The following is a 21,556-nucleotide window of genomic DNA, read 5'->3' as shown; positions in this document are numbered from 1 at the left end:
TTATTAATCTTGAATATAGGGCAGAAAAAGGGACTGTCTTTATGAGCCGTTTAATCATCTACTCAACTGATTCTATCAAAAAGCTGTTTCATCCAGGATTCATTCAAAACCTTGAAGCAGTTTTAATTCGAACACACCAATTGTCTTTATGAGTGTGTGATTGAATCCTTTAATCAAGTGATTCATTCAAAAACATTCATTCATTCAGGAACGAAACAAGTGACTGTCTGTATGAGTGAGTCACTGAATCCTTTACTCAACTAATTTAATTCAAAAACACTAAATCATTTATGCAGTTCGAGAATTACAGAACTACACCCCTTTCCGTCATCTTGTCATTGATTTATTAAATAATTTGACAGCCCTAGTTTCAATTTAACAGTTGGCTGAGGCAAATTAATAATTTAGTAACTAAATTTTAAACTAAATCTTTTTTAAGGAGGAGCAATGATAATATATCTATTCTACTCTTCTTAAAAAATTATCTTAATTAGTCACACATAAGTCAGTCTTTCTGACATCATTTCTTCACTTATAATACAGTTCATTTAATTTATTTAATTGAATCATTTCTGATCAACACTGAAGTGCTTAGATCCACAGAGGCCTCTTTCTTCAGTCTGTATGGTCTAATATCCAAATCGGTCGTACCCAACACACATTTATGGATTTGGTCGCCCCTGACCTGCATTTAGAAGCGGAAAGCTTCAAGATCATGGAGCAATTTCCGGTGGGCCCCTCATGGAACTTTAGGACTCAATAGGTCAGTTACAGTGCAGTGAGATTTAATGGAAACTTACCAGCGGAGTCCTGCCTATGCTGTTGAGGTAATAGAGGAAGCCTTTGGTGTGGTAAATTGTGGGGCTTAAATTAGGGTCCGGCTTCAGCCACTGTCTGTTGAGATCCTCAGCGGTGAGAGAACAGCGATTACTGAAATAAATGAAAAAAAAGAGAGATTACAAAGAACAGAAAGCCAATTTTAAACTAACTAAAAGTCCTATTTGGTTTTCATGAGCATTTTAATGCCATTCCAGGGATCAAAGTAACATCAAAAACCATCTGAACTTGCAATCTAATATCTGATTCAGCGTACCTGTCTGTTTTAAGACAAGATAACCAATCTGACTCTCTCTGTTCTTGTCTGTGTACCTCTGTGAATATTAAAACCAGTGCAATTGTGATGTTCCCATATCAGCGTCTTCCTTTACAGGTTACTGAAAGGTCGCCGGTGAACAGAGCTATCTAGCACCACACAACCAGTTTGTTGATTAGAGAACGAGCAGCAGCTGAGCTTTATCTCCAGACAAAATCCTACTGGCATTTGGAGGCAGCATGCCAACTATAGACTCCCCCACATTCAGTTCCTGAAAGCCAATTATAAGACACAATGTTCAAACATAACAAATTGATAGGCCGCGTTTGAAATGGCTGAGCGAGACTGTTGCTCTCTGGTCACAGGTTGCCCCGTGTGATGATTTCGCTGCATTGTTCTTGATCTGGAATGAGCTGAAGCCTGTAATATTTTAGTAAAACACAATCGGCACCTGAAAATAACTATTTTGCATCGAAAAATTCTGTCTTTTCATCAAATTCTGTGGCTGTTTTCACAGACATTGATAATGTTTGCGCAAAAACAAAAGATGGAAGCTGCAGGTCTTTTTTGCCTCTGAACAGTTCGTTCAAACAGACTTTTTCTAAAGATATCAGCTATTAAACTAATATGCTATTAGATGTATTAGAAATGAAAGGGAAACACAGAACAGCATGATTATAAATACAACCCTCTGAAAAGCTGTGGCTCGCTGCTGAATAAGTTTGAGCAAAAAGCCAGAATCTCCAGAGACTTTCATAGTAAACAAAAATGCCATATTCAAGGGGTCTGGAGACAAGGAAATTACTGTATTTTGTAGGCGACAAAACACAGTTGTTCAGGAGGGTTTCCAATGTACCCCAGGGGGCAGCAAAGTGGAAACGGCAATACAATTGTTCCACCCAACAGCTGTCTATAGTTTAAAGTGAACCTACGTAGAAAAAAAACCCCCAAAAACATTGGATGTCAGCAGAGATGACTTGAGAGTTAGATTAACATCACCCGTCTGTCTGTTCAAACCACGTTTACACTAGACGATTTCTGACACGGATTTCCAACTCATTGTGTCATTATGTATCAATTGCCTGATATTTAGATTGTAAATATTTGATCAACAAAACTGAGGCTTTTGCAATGACTTCATGTTTTTTCCTCTCTTTTTTTCGGGGCACCATTTTGTTCTTGACAGGAATAATTTATGAACACTTCTCTGCTCTTGCGTCTGATGACAACTGAGAGGTGGAACAGTATTTTGTCCCCTTTTATGGTTCTCCGAAAACTGACAGCTCCTCTAACACATCCTGCTTTTAAAATGTCTACTTCTCAATATTTCACCTAGTGCACTGCAGTGCATGACACATTCTGCAGTAGCCCAAAGCAACCCTGGTCTCAAAGGCCAAATATAATTCAGAAACAATAGTTCCATGCTTATTATTTAAGAGAAATAAAAAAAAATACATCATCCTATACCAATTAACACATGAACTGAATGTTTAATGGCCATTTTACTCAAACTAACCTCAAAAACACAACATTCAATGACATCTCGAAATAGAACACTTATTGGGCGTTTGACTCCATCCACCTCAAAAACAGAATGTCTAATGACCAAATACATGAAGATTTGTTTAAAAGCATAGGATCAGTTCTTTCTTTTGATATATTGCATGTTCAGATATTCATACAACAAAATATTTTGAGGGCCATGACATTTTTGTGAAAATGATCAAACTTTAACAAAAAATGCTGGTGGGGAAAGAGTTAAGAAAGAAATAACATTAATTAATAAACGAGTTCATAAATGAACAAGTGCTTCATCAAACAGAAATCAACCCATGAAGTAGAGGTAGTTGACTATCAAAAACAAAGCACCTAATGTAATTTGACTCAACCCATCTCAAAAACCAACTGCCAAATGATCATTTGACTCCACCCACCTAAAAACTTTAGGCAATCTTGGTTCCCAAGGTGCTTATCAAATAATAACTAACCCATGTAGTATAAGCATTTGACACCAACTCAAAAACAAAATACTTAAATGGTAATTTTGACTCCACCCACATGAAAACAAAACACCCAGTGGACATTTTACTCCACCCACATCAAAAACTGAATGCCCAATTATCATTTGGTCTTCGCCCACCACAAAAACTCTTGACTCAACTCGACCTCACAAACTAAATACCCACGGCCATTTGCTTCCGCCAACATCCAAAACATCCAATCAAATGCCTCCTGACTCATTGATAAAAGTAAACACATTACGCTCTAGAAACATTTATTTCACAGCAGGCAAGAGCTAGTTAAGACTTTAATTAAGACTACTGTTGTTCAAGTGTATACGGATTATAATATAATCATCGTTTATACAGTTTATGATCCAAAAAGTTATAATGAAGCCATTAACGCAAGTCACTCCCCCTTTATAATCACCCGCTGAAAAATAGAAAAGCATTTGATGCTCACTGAGATAAGAAATGACAGAACAGTGGGAGTTTTTGGAGAGAAAACTGCATCACATACATTTGTTCACATTAACTATTAATAAGGATATGAAGTGGCTGACAATGAGAGGAATCAACGCAAGGATCACCTCAAGAGAGGAAGTGCTGTAGCTGTAGTGTTCTGTTGACCAGACACATCACTTCATCCAGAGATGAGTTACAGTTCACGCTCAGTTTAGCTACAACAAAGATAAATAAGAGAAGGTGGGGATTATCAAAGCCTCGTCTCGCTCTTCCAGTCACATCCGTCCAATACTGATCTATTTTATTGGTCTAACTGCTAAGCATTATGCAGTGCGATATAGATCTTGTATAATTTGCTTATGATTGATTTGGTAACCATTAGGAAAGGACAGCAAAACGATTCCTTGTGCCACCTGATGCGACAATAATCTCAGAAATTGATAAGCAATCCTGGAGTTACTTAAATTGTATGATTGTTGTTGTGCAGCACTTCCAAACCAAAGTTCTGTTATTAAATATAATATACATTAATGTGTCTTCAATATATCTATATATATATGTGTGTGTGTGTTTTAGTTAATAAATAAATAAAAACACACACACACTACTTCATTATCAGACTGTAATAATACTGACATCGTCTTTGGGTGACCGTAAAGTGAAAGCCGCGTCCTCTCAGGCGACACTAACCCTTTGAACTCACACACACTATTATACTGCACACACACAGTCACTTCCTGATCAACTTACTGAAGCAGGACAGTTCAATTTACTCTCATGGTTACAGATAGATCACCTGGATCAGACTCGATAGCTTTTCGTCGCCTCTGCTAATGAGGTTATATCCTCGTTTTCTACTCAAATCTCCATCAGCTGAGATGGGCACAATCAGTGACGTTTAGTCGAGCGAGAAGTAAAAGGAAAAGATACCAAATATGGCAGTGTTGTGAACTGACCATTTCCAGAAAAAAAAGGATACTATGGATGTTTTTGAGCCAATTATTAAGGTCATCATGGATGATCGGTTGATGGTACCATAAGAATGTACACACTACAGAGACACTACACACTACAGTTTTACTAGCTAATATATGTCAGAATTTACAATCTAGCAAATATATATATATATATATATATATATATATATATATATATATATATATATATATATTTATATATATATATACACACACACACACTATATATATATATATACAGGTATATATATATATATATATATATATATATATATATATATATATATATATATATACATATACAACTACATGGTGCCACAAAAGCAAGGAGGACAAGTCAATATTTAGAATCTGCACTGTTTGTTGGGACACGAAGAACTGCCATTAACAGAAATTGGAACGTGAAAATTCCTTATCACTTTTGTTTGTACTGTGCTGATGACATGGATGATAGAGGTTGAGGTCAGAAAAAAACTAGCCGACTCTGTGAGCCCAGATCTGACGATGTAAAGTCTTTCTCCCACACGTCTCCTCTGACTCATCAGTACTTAAGGGAACGGGTATCTTGTTGGTTCACCTTCAAGCTGAAAGTGAAGTGTTATTTGTATTTCAGCCATCAATAATGGATAGTGCTGTTGGCTATTGTTTGATTCATGAAGAGAAACCTGCAGGTCAGTTTTGACAAGTTTCCTCTTCAGTCTGCATATAAAGGCCTGTTCATATCAAATCCAATGATTCTCAACAATATTGGAGCTTTATTGTTTTTAAACAAATCAATATTTTTGGATTTCAAAGAACTGACTTGTTTCCAGAAGTCTTTTAACGTGTTTTTTTCCCTTCATTAACAGGTTCAAAGAAGGTGCTCACTGGTCACCCGGTATTGTAACCTACAGAAATATTCACAGAATGAATCAGTAAACATACAAATTACAAACAAATCTTTAGTGAATAATTAAACAAATCTGAATAAATCTTAGGTGAATGGAATCAAAAGAGTCACAGTGAATAAATCTACATGAATCTTTGGGGAATGGAATCAAAAGAGTCAAGTTACAAAAGGAATCAGTGAACAAATCTGAATAAATCTTTGGAGAATATAATAAAAATAGTCAAGTTACAAAATGAATCAGTGAACAGATCTAAGCACATATTTAGTCAATGAAAACAAAAAGTCAAGACACAGAATGAATCAGTGAACAAATTTGAACTAAATCACTACCACTATGAAACAACACATAAGCACAATGCATTTTCAGACAAAAAAGAAAAATAGAAACTATTTATATAAAGTACTGTATTTATACACAAATATTTGTCATTCTCTGAATGTTTTTTATACATCCAATCAGCCCCATTGTGAATGACTTCATCGATATATTAATCATACAGTGTATTCATTTAAAATGATGTCAAAATTTTGACTTTGTGCACAAAGGCTATAATTCTGTAAACCTTTAAACTGCATAATGCAGTAATTATGCTCTACCTTTATAGCCGCACATTCTTATCGGTGGAGGAAGAGGGGCAAGCAAGCGTGAAGTGCATTTAGTGAATATAGTGAGACGTGACTGTTATGGTAAAATATAACTTTGAAGAGAGGCTGCAGGGATTATCATGTTCATAATGACGTTCCATGCAACAATTAAACTACAGGAATGATCAGAACTAATGTTCCTAACAGTGTTTTATAGATGACAAAACAAGTTCTGAAGAGAGGAGCTACTGGCGAGCTGCTTGTGACGTCAGAACATGGTGATGGTTCTGCTCATGAATATTAATCTGGTTAGGTGTTAATAAATGGCTCTTTGGGTTACCTAACAACCTAATTAATATTATTTTGCCACACCCTTTTCTTAAACTTGTCATTTTAGAAATCCAAGTCCCAGACTATAAAAAACAGAATCAATTAATTGATCATATGTTTGCCACCACTTACAAGATTGGGGGTGATAGAAAATTAAGAAAATAAATGTATAGCATATATATATATATATATATATATATACAGGTCCTTGTCAAAAAATTAGCATATTGTGATAAAGTTCATTATTTTCCATAATGTAATGATAATAATTAAACATATATAAAGATGTAGCGTTGCTGTCTGTTCCTCTGGGAATTGGTCTAATTTCAAAAATAGAAGTGTTACAATTCTCACATATCACTACTTAATGACTGTGATTTAATTAACGATTTCCAGAGTGAGGCTTTGCATCATTTCAAGAATAGGGAATAATCTGTCACCCCGGTGAATAGTGTGGAGTGCTACTGATTGACTCTGACTCTGTCACAGAAAAACAGTGGAAAAGAAAATGGGGCACCATCTTTCAAAAGCAACAAAACAGGGACATCAGAGAGAAGAGGAAGGCATTAGCTAAACCTTGAGTTCTCATCACAACACATTACGAAAGAAATGAACAAAAAATGGATCTCGCCGCTCAAGGTCACAGAGGATTTGTGTGCTTTAATAAAGCAAGTAAAGCCTATGAAATCTGCAAACAATTGTTTTCATAAAGAAAGCATTCTGTTTACATAATGTATTCAAGTTTGACAGAAGCATCATGCCCTCTCAGATTTTTTTAACTTGATTTTAGAAAAAAAGAAAAGAAAAAGTATGTTACACCCCGTGTTGAGAAAAGTTACTTTTAAAAGTAATGCGTTACAATATTTCGTTACTCCCTAAAAAGTAATTAAAAGTAACTTACTTTTTATGGAAAGTAATGTGTTACAATAGTTTTATGTTACTTTTTCTCAACTAAGCTGGGTTTGCTTGTTTTGTTTTTTAAATAACAAAAACATTTAGGAAAATGTACAGGCCCTTTCACACCAAAAGTGAAATGAATAAGCCTCAGTCTGAAGGAAATGCAAATGCACGCCTGTACAGTAGAGCGCGCAGCTCAAACAAACCTTTCAGCTGTGCTGCCATTCAGGATTGCAGTAGAATAGGATGCAGGAGAATAAAGTTCAACACTCTTACTTCAGCAATAAAAAAACAAAAAATGAAAGACAAATGTGATGTTTATCTAAAGTGATTTTTGCTTATTAGAATGGTTGAATTAGATCATTGAAGGTCAGCAGCAAAGACATTTCTAAATAAAAACTACTCAAATGCCCTAATTGAACTAAAGCCAAATCCCGGCTAAGTCTGAACCCTGTCTGTGAAACCAGGCGAAAGTATATTAGTTTTATTTTACATATTTAATTATTGCAGATGTGCTTTTATTTATTTTGAGGAATATTGAATCTGTTTTTTTTTCCAAGTGAGATGAGTGCTAACATTTAGTCTAAAACGGCAACAGCCATCATGTTTACACAGCGCACAATGCCTCATGGGCACAGGAGAGGTGTCAGTCATTAAATGGGAAAACAAAGTAACCTGACTTATTTGAAAAAGTAAATCAAATATTTTGTTGTAATTTTAAAAGTAATGCGTTACTTTACTCATAACTTGAAAAAAGTAATCTGATTACGTAACTCACATTATTAGTAATGCGTTACCCCCAACACTGGTCGCACTATCTGCAGATCTTTTGTTTTAAAATAAACATTGTCATTCACCCTATTGTCTCCCTAAACCCATTGGACATAAAAGAAGGTATTATCAAAATGTCAAAGCTGCATTAATGAATAAATGTTTAGTTGCAATTTTTCTCAGATAAAAAATATTAAATTACAAATAATTTAAATGAATATATATAAATTATAAATAAATTATATTTTAATTCTACTCTTAAAATATGATAATGTATATACATAAAATAAATATGGATTTGAACCTGCATCCCCTTGAAGACTAAACAAGAACTATAGCACTTGACTAAGTCCTTTATAACACTGAATAACATGACTAACAGTAAACAAGACAAGAAAACAGCCATTTTTGCTTTACTTCCAGAAAATGCGTCAAATATCTGTTATTTTTTCATTGACATATCTGTGCCGAATTACCTTGGCTCTACAAATTAGATTCCTCAAACTTCCTCAAACAGTCATGACACATTTACTTCCTTAAACCGTCACGACACATACCTTTACTTTCTGTTAACCTTGAGCAACGGAAATGAGATGCTTTTCTTACGGTCCCATTTTTGCTTCTAAGTTAAATATAATTTCCAAAACAACATATGCCTCTTTAGTTCCTCATCCCCATTCAAAACTCCGGCAAAACTATTGTTCCAGTGCGGCTACATGACTGACGTGTCCCAGAGGACAAATCCTAGGGAATGAGATGTGGGAGCAGATGTAGGACAGGAGCATAAATGACAGCTACAACAGAGACTCTATTTGGTTAAAAACGGCTTTGCTGTTAATATAACCAATCAAGCAATTCCTCAAGCACTGAGTTCAACATCCTTCATAACCGATGAATATATGATGGCTTTGCCAAGCAGATTTTACATTGAACATCAAGTGGCCACACAACACAGTACCGAAATGGTTTATTATACAAAAGTAACAATAATGGCTTTAAAATCAAACATTTATATCTATTAATATTACCATGCACTGCATTACCATGAATAGGAAAAATGGTCACTTTGGTTACTAAATATGCCATATTTTCCGTTACTTTCATGTTAAGCAATCTGTCCATGTTGACATCTGCCTAATTTCTGAAGAATTTGCTTCAAAATACCATTGAATGCACATCCTTTGACATCAGCAGCTAATGAGTAAGGAAGCACTTTCTCCTCCCACTTAAAAATTTAAGAGCCTAATTATTATGCTTTCCAAAAATGTTATACATGGAAATATACCTATTTGCATTTTTTAAAGGGATAGTTCACCCCAAAATGAAAATTGTCATTTACTCAACCTCACATCATGGGTGGACACAAAAGAAATATTTAGAAAAATTATGTTATATTGTTAGTTTGATTGCTTCTATTGCTATCCTTATTTGTCGCTTTGGATAAAAGTGTCAGCTAAATGAGAAAGCATAAATGTAAATGCAATGTCTTGAAAAATGTTTTGTCTAGGGACAATGAAAGACAAATTTTTTTTGTACCCCATCATTCTTCAAAATATCTTTTGTGTTCTGCAGAGGAAAAAAGTCATACAGGTTTGAAACGACTTGAGGGAGAATGAATGACAGAATTTTCATTTTTCGGCGAACTATCACTTTAATTGCATTTATCCTTGTTTTTCGGTTTTCAACCCACCAGTTGAGAACCACTGACACGTTTCATCAACCGAAACGGCTATATTGATTTGACCAGCCTAAAATATCCATCCAAGCTGAATTCAATCTGCATTTCAGCATAAATGGACCACGTAGGTAGCATGAATCCTACTGTAGTAGCGTATAATTCAGCTGTCAAACATGACCTTCATGCTTCCTACGTACACTTCCAAAACACTTCATATTAGCTTGTGTGTGGCATTTCTAAAGCGCAAGGTAATCAGCATCAGTGACAGGCCAACACAAACCAGCCACTTGCCACTTCCAGACGCCCCCTATACCGGAATAGAAGCGCCATTCAGGTCTGAACGCCTTGCCTACACGTTCCTCAAGCATCTGCACTGCCAAACCCTGTTAATATCCATCAACATAAAAGGGAGATGGCACCTCTTTCAGAAATGTGAAATGAACGTAATGCTCTCCTTGGCTGCGGCTAACATACACGGCAACCGATTACCAGCGATCTGTCACCGCTGGGAGGTCCACGCATTGGGCGCCACATGCTCCTGCTTTTCCCCTAGACAGCAATAGTATCTCTAAATAGTATCTCTAAAGTATCCTATGCTTTTCTTCCCAGTGTTAATCTTAAAGGATGGTGTTTAATAGCAAGTATCGAGCGCGGGAATGGTACTGTTGGTATTCCTCCATTCATAATGATGAATTTTAGCTAGGAATCAAAACGCCTTTTTGTGTGCACGACTGGGCAGCGCGGCATTATCACCAGTGCAGATTGCATAAGGGAGATCTGAAGGGGCCTTGTCTTGAATATTCATGTTTTGCTTATTAATGCCTGCAGGGCACACAAATTCTCCCAGGGGAGATGGAGTCATTGAAAGCTTGTTTAATATCCCCCTTTTGTTTGGCGTGGCAATTATAGAAAATGAAGCAAATACAAAGTCGTTGAAGCTCGATCGACTCGCTCGCTTGTGAATTCAAATATTCATGATGAACTTGGGGAAAAAAGTAAAAGCAAGCTGCCATTTCATATTCCCTTTGTAATAAGGACTGAAATCTTCATTACACATGCTCGGTATTATTATTTCATATATTGTGCAAGATGCCAGAGTATGATAAAAAATTAAATTATATTCATAATGCAAAGAAGAAAAATACTACCATGGCAGCAGAAAACTGCTTTTGAGGTCAAATAATCAGGAATTGGATTATGGTACTCTGGAAACATGACACCCTATTTTATTTGACGTGTTAATATGTTCACCTAATGTATGCGAATTTAAGCTTGCTTCTTCATAAAGTCACTTTTAAGGAAATCATACAATCCACAACTTTTGACTGTGATTAATAATTTGGCAATATCCAGAAGCAATAGTTTGCCATTGTTTGTTTCTATTGTTCCCAGCTCCTCACCTACCCCGATTTTTATTATAATTAATAAAATAATAATAAAAAAAATAATAAAAATAAAAAAATCTTATGGCCAAAAACCGGTATATTCTACTTTTTTCTTCTGTAGCAATCAAACATGCAAGAAAAATAAAATACAAGAAAAAATAAGATATTTCCAAATATTCTCCGTCCCCTATGGTTTTTCCCATGGGATATTTGGTGTACACATAAAGACACACAAAAAAATGTGATTTTTTTTGTTATCACAGGATGTTGTAAAGTCAGGGAGGCACTTCCAAATCCCCAAATCTCTTCTCACCTTCCTCAAGGCATTAAAAAAGTGCACTACAGACAGCTAGAAATCTCTCTTGCTCACTTACTGCATGTATGTGTGTTCAATACTGAAAAGAGAAGCACTCCTCCCAACATCTACTGTAAAATATTCCCACACATCAGCACACATGACCGCCCACACACACACACTCTTATCTTTAAGAATGCGGAGGTTCACTTCAGCTTAGAATAATCACGTCAACCGCCGTCTACGGCCAAACGGTCACACCGTGGAATTCAAATGAGCCCCATGTAAAATACACAGGTTTCAGCTTCATTTAAATAAACAAGCAAGTTTAAGACTATGCCTCGCTCTTCAAAGGCATCTCGTTACAGTGTCTTTGTGGAAAACAATATTATTGTTTAGGCTTGTAATTTATTAATTCATCTCTTTTCATTCTTACAAATTCCTAATATTTTCAATTGCTGCAGTGCAGCGGCTTTTGTAGTCAGATGTTTTTCATGCCTCAGACGAAGAAGTAAGATCAAATATGCTGAATGATTCACAACTTAGGTTTTAAGCCACTGCTGGTGCGAAACGATACGTTTCAAAAATATGCAGGATAGTGCAGTGTTATGCATATTCAGGGGTGATGTTGGATCAAGCCTTACACATTCAAAACTCCCACAAACTCAGGGTTCAGGTCATTGTTTGGTTTCACAAAAGAGAAGTCAGGAGCTAAATAACTAAAAATAAAATTCTTCATTATTGCCCAAAAATATTCATATCTAGTATATCAGGAACATACTCTACGCATATATGCAAATACAGACACAAATGCTCTTGTTCTTCTAGTACATACTTAACATGTTCTTGTGGCAGTAACACACTCCAGTACTCAAGTGGGTACTATACCTTCAAATCTCTGTGGCATTAAACTAGGGCTGTGTCCGCAAGCTTAGGCAGCTGACTTGTTGCCTCTCTGCCCTACACGGCAGTGACTGCAGGCACAAAGGTACCTCACAAAATTTCTGAGGAAGCCTAATGGTATAATGATCTACAACAAAATTTAGAGAAATTTGGTGATAGCTGAGCAAATATTTAATAAGAACAATAGTAATTTCTTGCTACAAATGACATAACAACGAACAAATGACATAACAACGAACTGCATTACACATACATTCACGCACAAACAGACCATCAACCGCAACTTTCAGACGGCATTTTTATTTCGAGCTGAAATGTCACAGAATCGAATCGCACAGGATTGTGGGATATGTATGCTGTCCACGTATTAGGCAGCTCCAGCTCTACAGGATTGTCTTCAAAGTGGTTGTTCACGATGTCAGTATTTAGGCTTAAAAGTAAAAATTCAATTGTTACTCGAATTGATTTATCAGTTTCCCAAATGGCTATCAACCATAAACTGTGAAAATGAGTTGTGAAGAAAAATAGATCAAATCAATCAAGTAATCAACTGTAAATGTGGATCAATAAATTAAAGAATGTAGAATTAGACAATCATAAGTAATCAGTTAAATTAATATATTGAAAACAAAAAAATTAAAAGTAATTTGACCACTTTATAATAATTATAGAAAAATTATTATTTTATTTGTCTACTCCCCATTCTATGCCCAATTATTGACTTCCCACTGAACGAAATATGCTGTGATTCACTACTCGGCTCCAGTGTAACAGAAGCTGTCATTATTTTGTCGATGTGACCGTTATGATTAAACTGACTGTAGAAGAAGAGCGTTTGCATTAATGTGGCAAAAGCCCCTTGTGGTTTTGTAATAAAACACATTCTGGGACATTTCAGACCACAACAACACATGAAATCGACAAGTATTTGCATTCACGTAGTTGTGTGTAGTATGTTTCATGCCTTAACATCCCAAAGCTTCAAGTCTTCATTTCATATCAAGCTCCTATTCTAAACAAATCAGAATTAGTAAAGCCTTTTCTGATAGTATGCGTACCAGCAATCTGTCTAAGTCTACATTTGTGTTTCTGCAACAAGCTTCAATTTGCCTAGGCAATAGAGACTTACAGTTTCATTAGGAGCATTATGTGTTACTGATATGAAGCTGTCGCTTCACATTTAGGACTAGCGGAAGTTCTGTTCTGCTGGGTTAACTGGGGTTGCTGGGTATTCATTTGGCTCTTTTGATGTGAACAGAACAGGCTAACATCTAGATAATAGTTTGCTCTCATCTCAGATGTGATACTGATCCTCATTTTAACGCTTTGAGATGAAAGCGACGTCAAATATGCAAGTTTTGTTGCTACCTGCTAATTCTTGACACTCATCTGCTAAGTCTAAGTAGCATCAAAACAACTAGCATGACAATCCAGCACAACCGAAGGATTAAACTCTTATTTTGCTCTCAAATGAAGTGCAAGCTAAGCTACATCTATCATTTGCGAAATGACAGTTTTATCATACATTTACACTCCTACATTTGGCTTGTGCCTGGCAATCACTGGATCGGAGTCTAGTCCCGGGAAGTTCTGTACGAGTTGAGGGGGATAAAGAGAAGTGCTTTGCTTACTCATAGCACTCAGTGTTATCTTGCCCGGACAGCATAGCTGTAATACTGGCTTATGTCTAGTTGTATAAAAATCTAAACACATACGTGGCAATGCTATTGTACAGTTCAGGTGCTTTTGCCAGTCGAGGACAGAACATTTTGTGAGGCCTGCGCTTTTATTCAGATATACCTCACTGTGTCTTAATTTGTCCCCAGGCAAGAGTTGGCAAAGGAACAGAACTTCTTCCTGAGGTGAAAAATAGGCTGGACTCAACTGATAACACAAGGCCGTGGTCATATTAAGAAGAAAATTAAGATCAAACAACAACTGCCCTCTTATTTCAGGTAATATTTAATACAAAAATGTAGCTTAGTAATGAAAACCTTTTCATATTCAAGATCGACACTCAACTCTTTTACAATGATGCAATTACTAAAACAATCACAGCTAAATTCTAATAATTGAGACTCTAATGTGCACAAATACATCCATTTCTACAACTAATTTGAAGTGATACCAAACAGCTTTAGTCACTATGAAATCAAAAATGGCAATTCTTGCTTTTATGGATATTGCAGAATTTATTATAAATAATTTATCCGTGCACATCAATATACATACATATTATATATATATATATTCATGTGCCCTCATAATTTTTAATCAAACTAATTTCCCTCCCTCTTGCTGCAACATATATTCTCTTCTCTGATGATGTATTTACTTGCATGAGGGCGGGACAACCTGTCACTCACATGAGATCATCCAATAGCAAACCATCCAATCATTTCCCAACTGAGAAAATCAAGTCCCGTCCTACATTTTTTCTTGCTCAAGAATCCGTTTCGCTTGAATATGCATCACAATTGTAAAGAAAAGACTATTGCAACTTCCGTTTTATGTCAACTTTAAAGCACTCGTTCACCCCAAAAAGAAAATTGTCATCTTTTATTTACTTTCCTAACCTAGAGACTTTAGCAGACAATCTACACTGCTCTTTTCAAAATGGTTGTCGAATTACAAAAATTACAAATAAAATGCCCCACTGAAGTAGCCAATACAACTTGTGCTCAATATAAGTCTTAACTATTCAATAGGTATATATGAGAAACAAACTGAAATTGAAGCCATTATTCACTAAAACTTCCCCTCTAGTGTAGCTCTCAAATTTCGAAACCTTCAAATATTGCACGTCAAGATGGGTCGTACCAGATTTGACGGCGACAGAGCCCTTGAACAGTGCTATATTTGAAAGTACACAAACAAAAAGTCATAAAGGTTTGGAACAGCATGAGGGTGAGTAAATGACAAATTTCATTTTTGGGTGAACTATCTCTTTAAAATGTGTCATCATTTATTGTTTGATGATACTAAGCATAAAGTTATCCAATTTCTTTGCTAACTTTCTTTCCCACTTTACTTGAGGGGTACTAATAGTGTGTATTCTCCAGGATCCACACTAAATTACATTGTTTTGAGTTTTGCAGGTCTGAAAACATTAGCAGTCCAGCCTGGAGCAAAAGCAACCGAGATGTGCTTCTTCCTGCCTGGATATAATGAGCACTGTTTTTAAACATTCATTGATCTAACCAAATAAGAAAGAGGAAGGAAGCGGAATTCACATTGTCATTTAATTTTATGATTTTTTTTTATGACCCATCTATGACCTCCATGGTTTAATTGACAAGTTTTTGCCAACAAAATAACATGGTCTATTCAAATGAGCTCTCGAATTTGGGACATGGAAAAAACACAGCATGCTCCACAACTGCGGGAGATTAATTGAGTAAAACGACAAGGTTTGATCAAAACCGAGGGTGCCTATTACAGGAAGTGTCAGATTGCAGTTAAATCCAGAAGAAAGGCACACACTATCACCGAAAAGCATAGACAAGCCGTCTCAACTAGTGGGTTGTGCTAACATGCTAATAAAATGTGACTAACCATGTAATTGTTCATACCACTAAAATAGAGAATAGCGCTTAAACCGACCAACTTAGTATAAAAAATTAAATGATAATAAGCAAATGTAAATAAATAAGTAAAATACAATTATAACAAACAAACAAACAAATAATAAAAAAGAAATCAACAAACTAATTTGTTAATTAAAAAAAAATTAAAAAAATGACCAAACAACCAAAATACCTGATGATAAACAAATAATAAACATTTAACAATTTAAAATAATGCTTATAAATGATGGTAAATAAACAGTAAATAAAATTAAAAACTACAAGAAAACCTACAAAAATAAGCAAAATAAACTATTAACAAATAACTAAAATAAATGAATAACACTAACATAAAACAAACACCACTTTTTTCTCCAGCATTTCCAGAAAGTTACCGAATATATTTGAGTATGCAGGATGCATTCACTTGGTTTAATCCACTTATACTGCATTATATTTCATGAGATATCATATTTTCTTTCCATACGTCAGCATGGTAGCAGAAGGGGAACAGATGCTACGTAATGAATCTGCATTGCATCCGCTAGAGTTTTTATTAATCCGGGTCATCGTAGAATGCCTGGTGGAATTTAGTCATAAGCCACCGGACTGTGCATTCCATCTGTTGACGTCGTTTCAACACACTTCCGAGTAGTTTCGCCTCCATCAGACAGCTGATAAAGCCAGTGAGATGAGTGGTGAAGCGTCTTCAACAAATAGAAAACAAAAGGTCAGTTTGCTAATGAATAAATTCTTCCAGACGTTTGAATTTGTATCGCAGCTCTGGCCTGCTCTCATGCCAGCCCATCCTGTCTCTGTGTGTGCAATTTCCTGTGACGCTCAGCAGGCCATTTCTCAAGTCCTTATCACTCATATGTCCTAACGGTGATGATAATTACAACCCCCAAATAATGTGTGGCTTATACCCGCTGACACAGCAGGCCCGCTTTGAAGACAACCAATACAAGCAGTTTAATAAACAATACCTCAATGGAGTGCCACCGCTTCTGGATTCATTGACCTGCGAAATTGTCATTGCCTCCACTTATAAAGCATGACGGTTCCATGACCTCTTTTGTCATGAGTCACCTTATGAACTTTAAACGGGATCCTGTGTAGATAAACTTGCTGGCATTGAACAATTACTGGTGTTCTTGCCAAAGCAATAGGGAAGTTCATGAAAAAGGAGGGAAAATATCAGATCCATGAATTGTCCTTTTGAGACGAATCTTTATAATAATAATAATAATTCGTTACATTTATATAGCGCTTTTCTGGGTACTCAAAGCGCTTTACATGGAAGGGGGGATCTCCTCAACCACCACCAATGTGCAGCATCACCTGGATGATGAGACGGCAGCCATATTGCGCCAGAACGCCCACCACACACCAGCTTACTGGTGGAGAGGAGACAGAGTGATGAAGCCAATCAGTATATGGGGATGATTACGAGGCCATGATGGACATGGACATTTGCCAATGGGAAAATTTGGATTTTTAATGACCACAAAGAGTCAGGACCTCAGTTTAACGTCTCATCCGAAGGAGGGTGCTCTAGGACAGTATAGTTTCCCTGTCACACTGCCGGCCTCAGTAACACCTCACCTCTACTTATTCTTTACAATGAATAAGTATGGTCTGAATCATTTGTCTGAATGTTTAAATTCATTTATGATTTTAAAGATGACATTGTTGGGGCAAAAAGAAAGTTACCATTATAGAAAAGTAGCAGAAATGTTACAAACTGTTACAAATTGTTCAAATGAACTGATTCACGGAAATGAATCGGACCTCCCATCAATACAAGGATGGTGTTTAATGCTCGGGGCCGGTGACAAGGGCCTTGAGATTAGACCCAAGACCCTCTTTCCATCTCATCATGGCCCATCCATTGTGACTGATCAACTGCCCCAGGGTGCAATGTGTTACGTGGGCCTTGCTGCGTTGCTTTCTGCTAGATTCTAGTGTAAATTGAATGGAAGGAGCTGCCAGCTCAATCCTAATCTTGGAGCCAACAGCAGGTCCCTCAGCCTCTGACAGCCAGATAGCTTGTGGAACAAGGTTAAAAAAAAAATGAACAAACGGTTGAGCCCACACCGAAATGTACGCTTTTCTTTCAGAATGGTCGACAGCCTGAATCAAAATAAGATAAAAAGTATCTTGCATACCATCAAATCATAAAGGATCTTGAAAAGTGTGAAAGTATGAAAAGTTACATGCCGGTCGCTATCTTCGGTCAATTTCATTATCCTCCTCATCTTTTTCCCCTCAATGACAAATGGACCATACTGTGCTCTCTCGCAAAGATAAGCTCAGGATAGTATTCTCCTATCATCTTTTTCAGTCAGCTTTGATTTGGCTCATGCCTCACTGCGTGCTTTGAAATTTCCCTGTCCTCAAGCAATATCAAGTGTGAACTTTTGTTGAAGCAAATCCTCCACATAAAAGTGAAAAACAAACATCTTTTCCTACATCTCCCAAAACATCCAATCTAATATGAAACAAATGCATCACCTTGAAGTGTATTTGAAGGTGATTTGTTTATTAAGCCCAGGCTCAAAACTTGATACAACAACCGTCATGCTCATCTTGATTAAATTCCGTTCACAACAACCCAGATTTAAAGAGATACTTCACCAATTTTTTTTTTAAATTATTATTTATGGATCCTCTCAAATTACAATGAAAAAGGGTCTGGAGCTTTCAAGGTTAAAAAATAAGCTAATAGCATCATTAAAATGCATCTTTTCCGAAGATATACGATACCGTATGATATATTTGTGTAATTAGTCAGTGAAAATCCACATTGTGAATTCATTTAGAAAGCCATAGTGAAAAAAAAAAAAACTTCTCAGAAATTACTCAGAAATTGCTAATAAATTATATTGCTAATAAGTAACACATTAGATTAAACGTGAATTTTTGTTTCTTGTAAAACGACAATAATCTTAAATATCCTTTGTTTTTATTTTTCCTTTGAAAAAATCTTTAATTTAATTTTTAATTTTTTATATTTTTTATACAGTATACTGGTTTGAAACGCCACCAAAGCCGGACTCAGACTACAGGAGTTTTTAAATCTTAACCGATTGTGAAATCTGGTTGCATCACGCACATAAGGTAGAATCATTACAGATTTTCTTCTTTCAATCTCATACCTGCACACATTACAAGATTAGAAAACCGTGGCGATTCACACACTACAAGATATTCTTAAGAATATCATGCCAGATTTAGCACCTCGCGTGATCTCACGAGGAAGCGGATGTAAACCAAATGGATACTGTGTCGTGGAATCTTGCCGTCGACATTATATGAGGAGACATTATAAAGGCAGGCATGTTGTTTCGAAACATCTCTGAAACTCCTGTAGTCTGAGCCCACCTTAAGGGTGAGTAAATGACTAAATTTACTAAATGAGTAAATTTCTCAATTTTGGATGGAATATCTCATATATATACAAGTCAGTGTATAGTTATGGAACCAGTCGTACCATAAGAGGACATCACAATTCACTGCATGTGGCTTTAGTATTAGCTGGCATTTCGCCCTGGCTTTGTGCATCTTTATTAAGTAACACAGCTGCTTCCATGGAAGCCATTAGAATCCCATCGACACTTTTAGTGTAGTAAACATGGATAATCAATAGCCTGAATTTATGGTAGCTTAGAAAAAATAATCAGCATACATCAGCACTCTGATAATAGGGGACGGTTGGCTCCAGATACAAGCGTAGAACACAAATGGATAGATTATAAAGCAGAAGGTCAGTCGCTCGATACGGATCAAGCATCGCTCCCTGGAGATATTGCACTTCAAGCTGTTGGTTACGTTTAGTTTACCTAGTGCGGTATGGATAGTGACATGTTTGTCTAAATAAATCAGCTGATGGCCGTGGTCGTGCTCCTTCATCCGATCAGGGAAGTGGATCATCTTCACGCCTCTGGTTTTGACCACCAGAAAAGCTCTTAGATAGATGTCCCTAGGTCACAGCCATTCATTTTGGATGGGGCGATTTCTTCAGTTGTGCGTGACCTCTTCATCCCCCTCCATTTGTTTCTCTTTTAGGATGACATCCAGCAGCTCATGAACCTGAGAGCTCACCGTTAGAGATTACAAAACAACGAGCGCCCGCACATGTGAGAAATGTGTCCGTTCAGCAGCCTGTAGGCCTGTCTGATGAGAGGCCTGAATTACGCCTCACACTGGTCAACCTCAAAAGGCCATTGATTGTTGGCACATATTATGGCTTCAAAGTCTCTTCAAACTACCAATAAGGGCTAAAACAAACAGAAATCCTCTTTAAAGACAATACAATAAATGATAGTGGTTGGACAGAGTGTAAATAGTGTAGTCGGTTATTTTCTTTCCCTTAAAAAGGGAAATACATGTAAATAAATTAATTGAAACCAAAATAAAATAATTTTTTGGACAAATGCAAACACCACCCATCATTGCCATATACTCTTAATGAAAGTTTTTAGATAGATAGATAACGGATAGATGGATAGATAGATAGATTACCCATATTTATGATTTAAAGGAGCTGTATGTAAGCAATTTATTTCAATTAATCATAAAATAGCCCTGATATTTCACTAGACATTAAGAAATCATGTTCATTTCAAATACTTATATCACTGACAACAGTAGTCCGGCCAGGATATTGTCATTTAAAAAGTGAAGTTGCAGCCCTCAACCGATGTTGATGTTGTCATGTTGTGTTTTGGTCTGATGCGCCACCCTCCACCTATCTACCAATCACAAAGTCAGTAGTGTTGCAGCATTCGGGTTGCCAGCTCTGCTAGTTACCACAGCTGCAGCTATAAACGTGTCGGAATCGGATAAAAAAAATGTCTAGCGTTGCGAAACCAAAAAAAAAAACTCGTTATGAATCCGAAATACTTCGTGACAAAGTCCGAAATTAAACAAGGATCTGTATAGGAGATGCCTTTCAAAGATGGAGATGGCTGAAAACGGAGAAGAATTTGAAGACAGACGCCAACGTTGCATATTTTCTCCTGGACAGGTAAGATTCATCTATGTTTGGCTAACTTGTACTTGATGTAAATGGACATTTCAAATATTCATGACAGACGAACAAAGTTATGCATTTACGTGCAAAGTAACGTTACGTTAATTCATATGGAGGAGGTGGGTCATCGAATTGAAAAGGTAAGGAATTGTTTGGGAAATAAAAACGGCGAGTCGTCATTACTAACATTAGCAATGCGTTATCAGAGCCCGTTTCTCTGTCATTATGATAAGACGCTGAGGAAAACAACATTAGCGCGCCCATTATTGTTTATCATGCAAGTTCTACAGCCAAAAATAATAGAATGACACGTAATCTTTCACATCACATATTTTAGCGTAATGGACGTGTTCTGCAGGGTAAGTTAAAAAATACAGCTGGTCGCTTTCAGTTATGGCGTCAGCTAAATTAATAGCTGTATCTTTGATATCGGTTACACACAGTGACAGAGGCTTGTGCTTGTACTTACGTTAATGACTAACTAGTCATAACAAGTTAGACTAACAGCTACTGTTCTAACAATGTACTGTCACATACGAGCGTACATCTTTACGATTATATTTGGCTAATCGCCATTAATACATTTTTGCGATATATAACTACTTTGCAAAACATCTCTCATTTGAAGCATAAACATAATTAACAGAAAAAGCTTCTTGTAGCAGCCTACGTTCCTGCTGTATCCTG

The 21,556-nt window shown here is 36.4% G+C and overlaps 1 protein-coding gene across 2 annotated transcripts in view; it reads right to left on the bottom strand.

Annotated features, from left to right (window-relative positions):
- Window positions 1–21,556, bottom strand: part of agbl1 (AGBL carboxypeptidase 1) — a 162,327-nt gene that overhangs the window by 38,964 nt on the left and 101,807 nt on the right. For both annotated transcript variants that reach the window (XM_077210420.1, XM_077210421.1), the window contains exon 20: window positions 801–930. In XM_077210420.1, the coding sequence (XP_077066535.1) occupies window positions 801–930 (130 nt within the window). The remainder of the gene's footprint in view (window positions 1–800; window positions 931–21,556) is intronic.

The sequence above is a fragment of the Siphateles boraxobius genome, unplaced genomic scaffold (genome assembly GCF_051911475.1).
Source record: "Siphateles boraxobius isolate OS27281-9 unplaced genomic scaffold, OSU_SipBor_1 65, whole genome shotgun sequence".
NCBI lineage: Eukaryota > Metazoa > Chordata > Actinopteri > Cypriniformes > Leuciscidae > Siphateles > Siphateles boraxobius.
The sequence above is the reverse complement of the archived record's forward strand: the minus strand, read 5'-3'. Positions and strand labels throughout refer to the sequence as shown.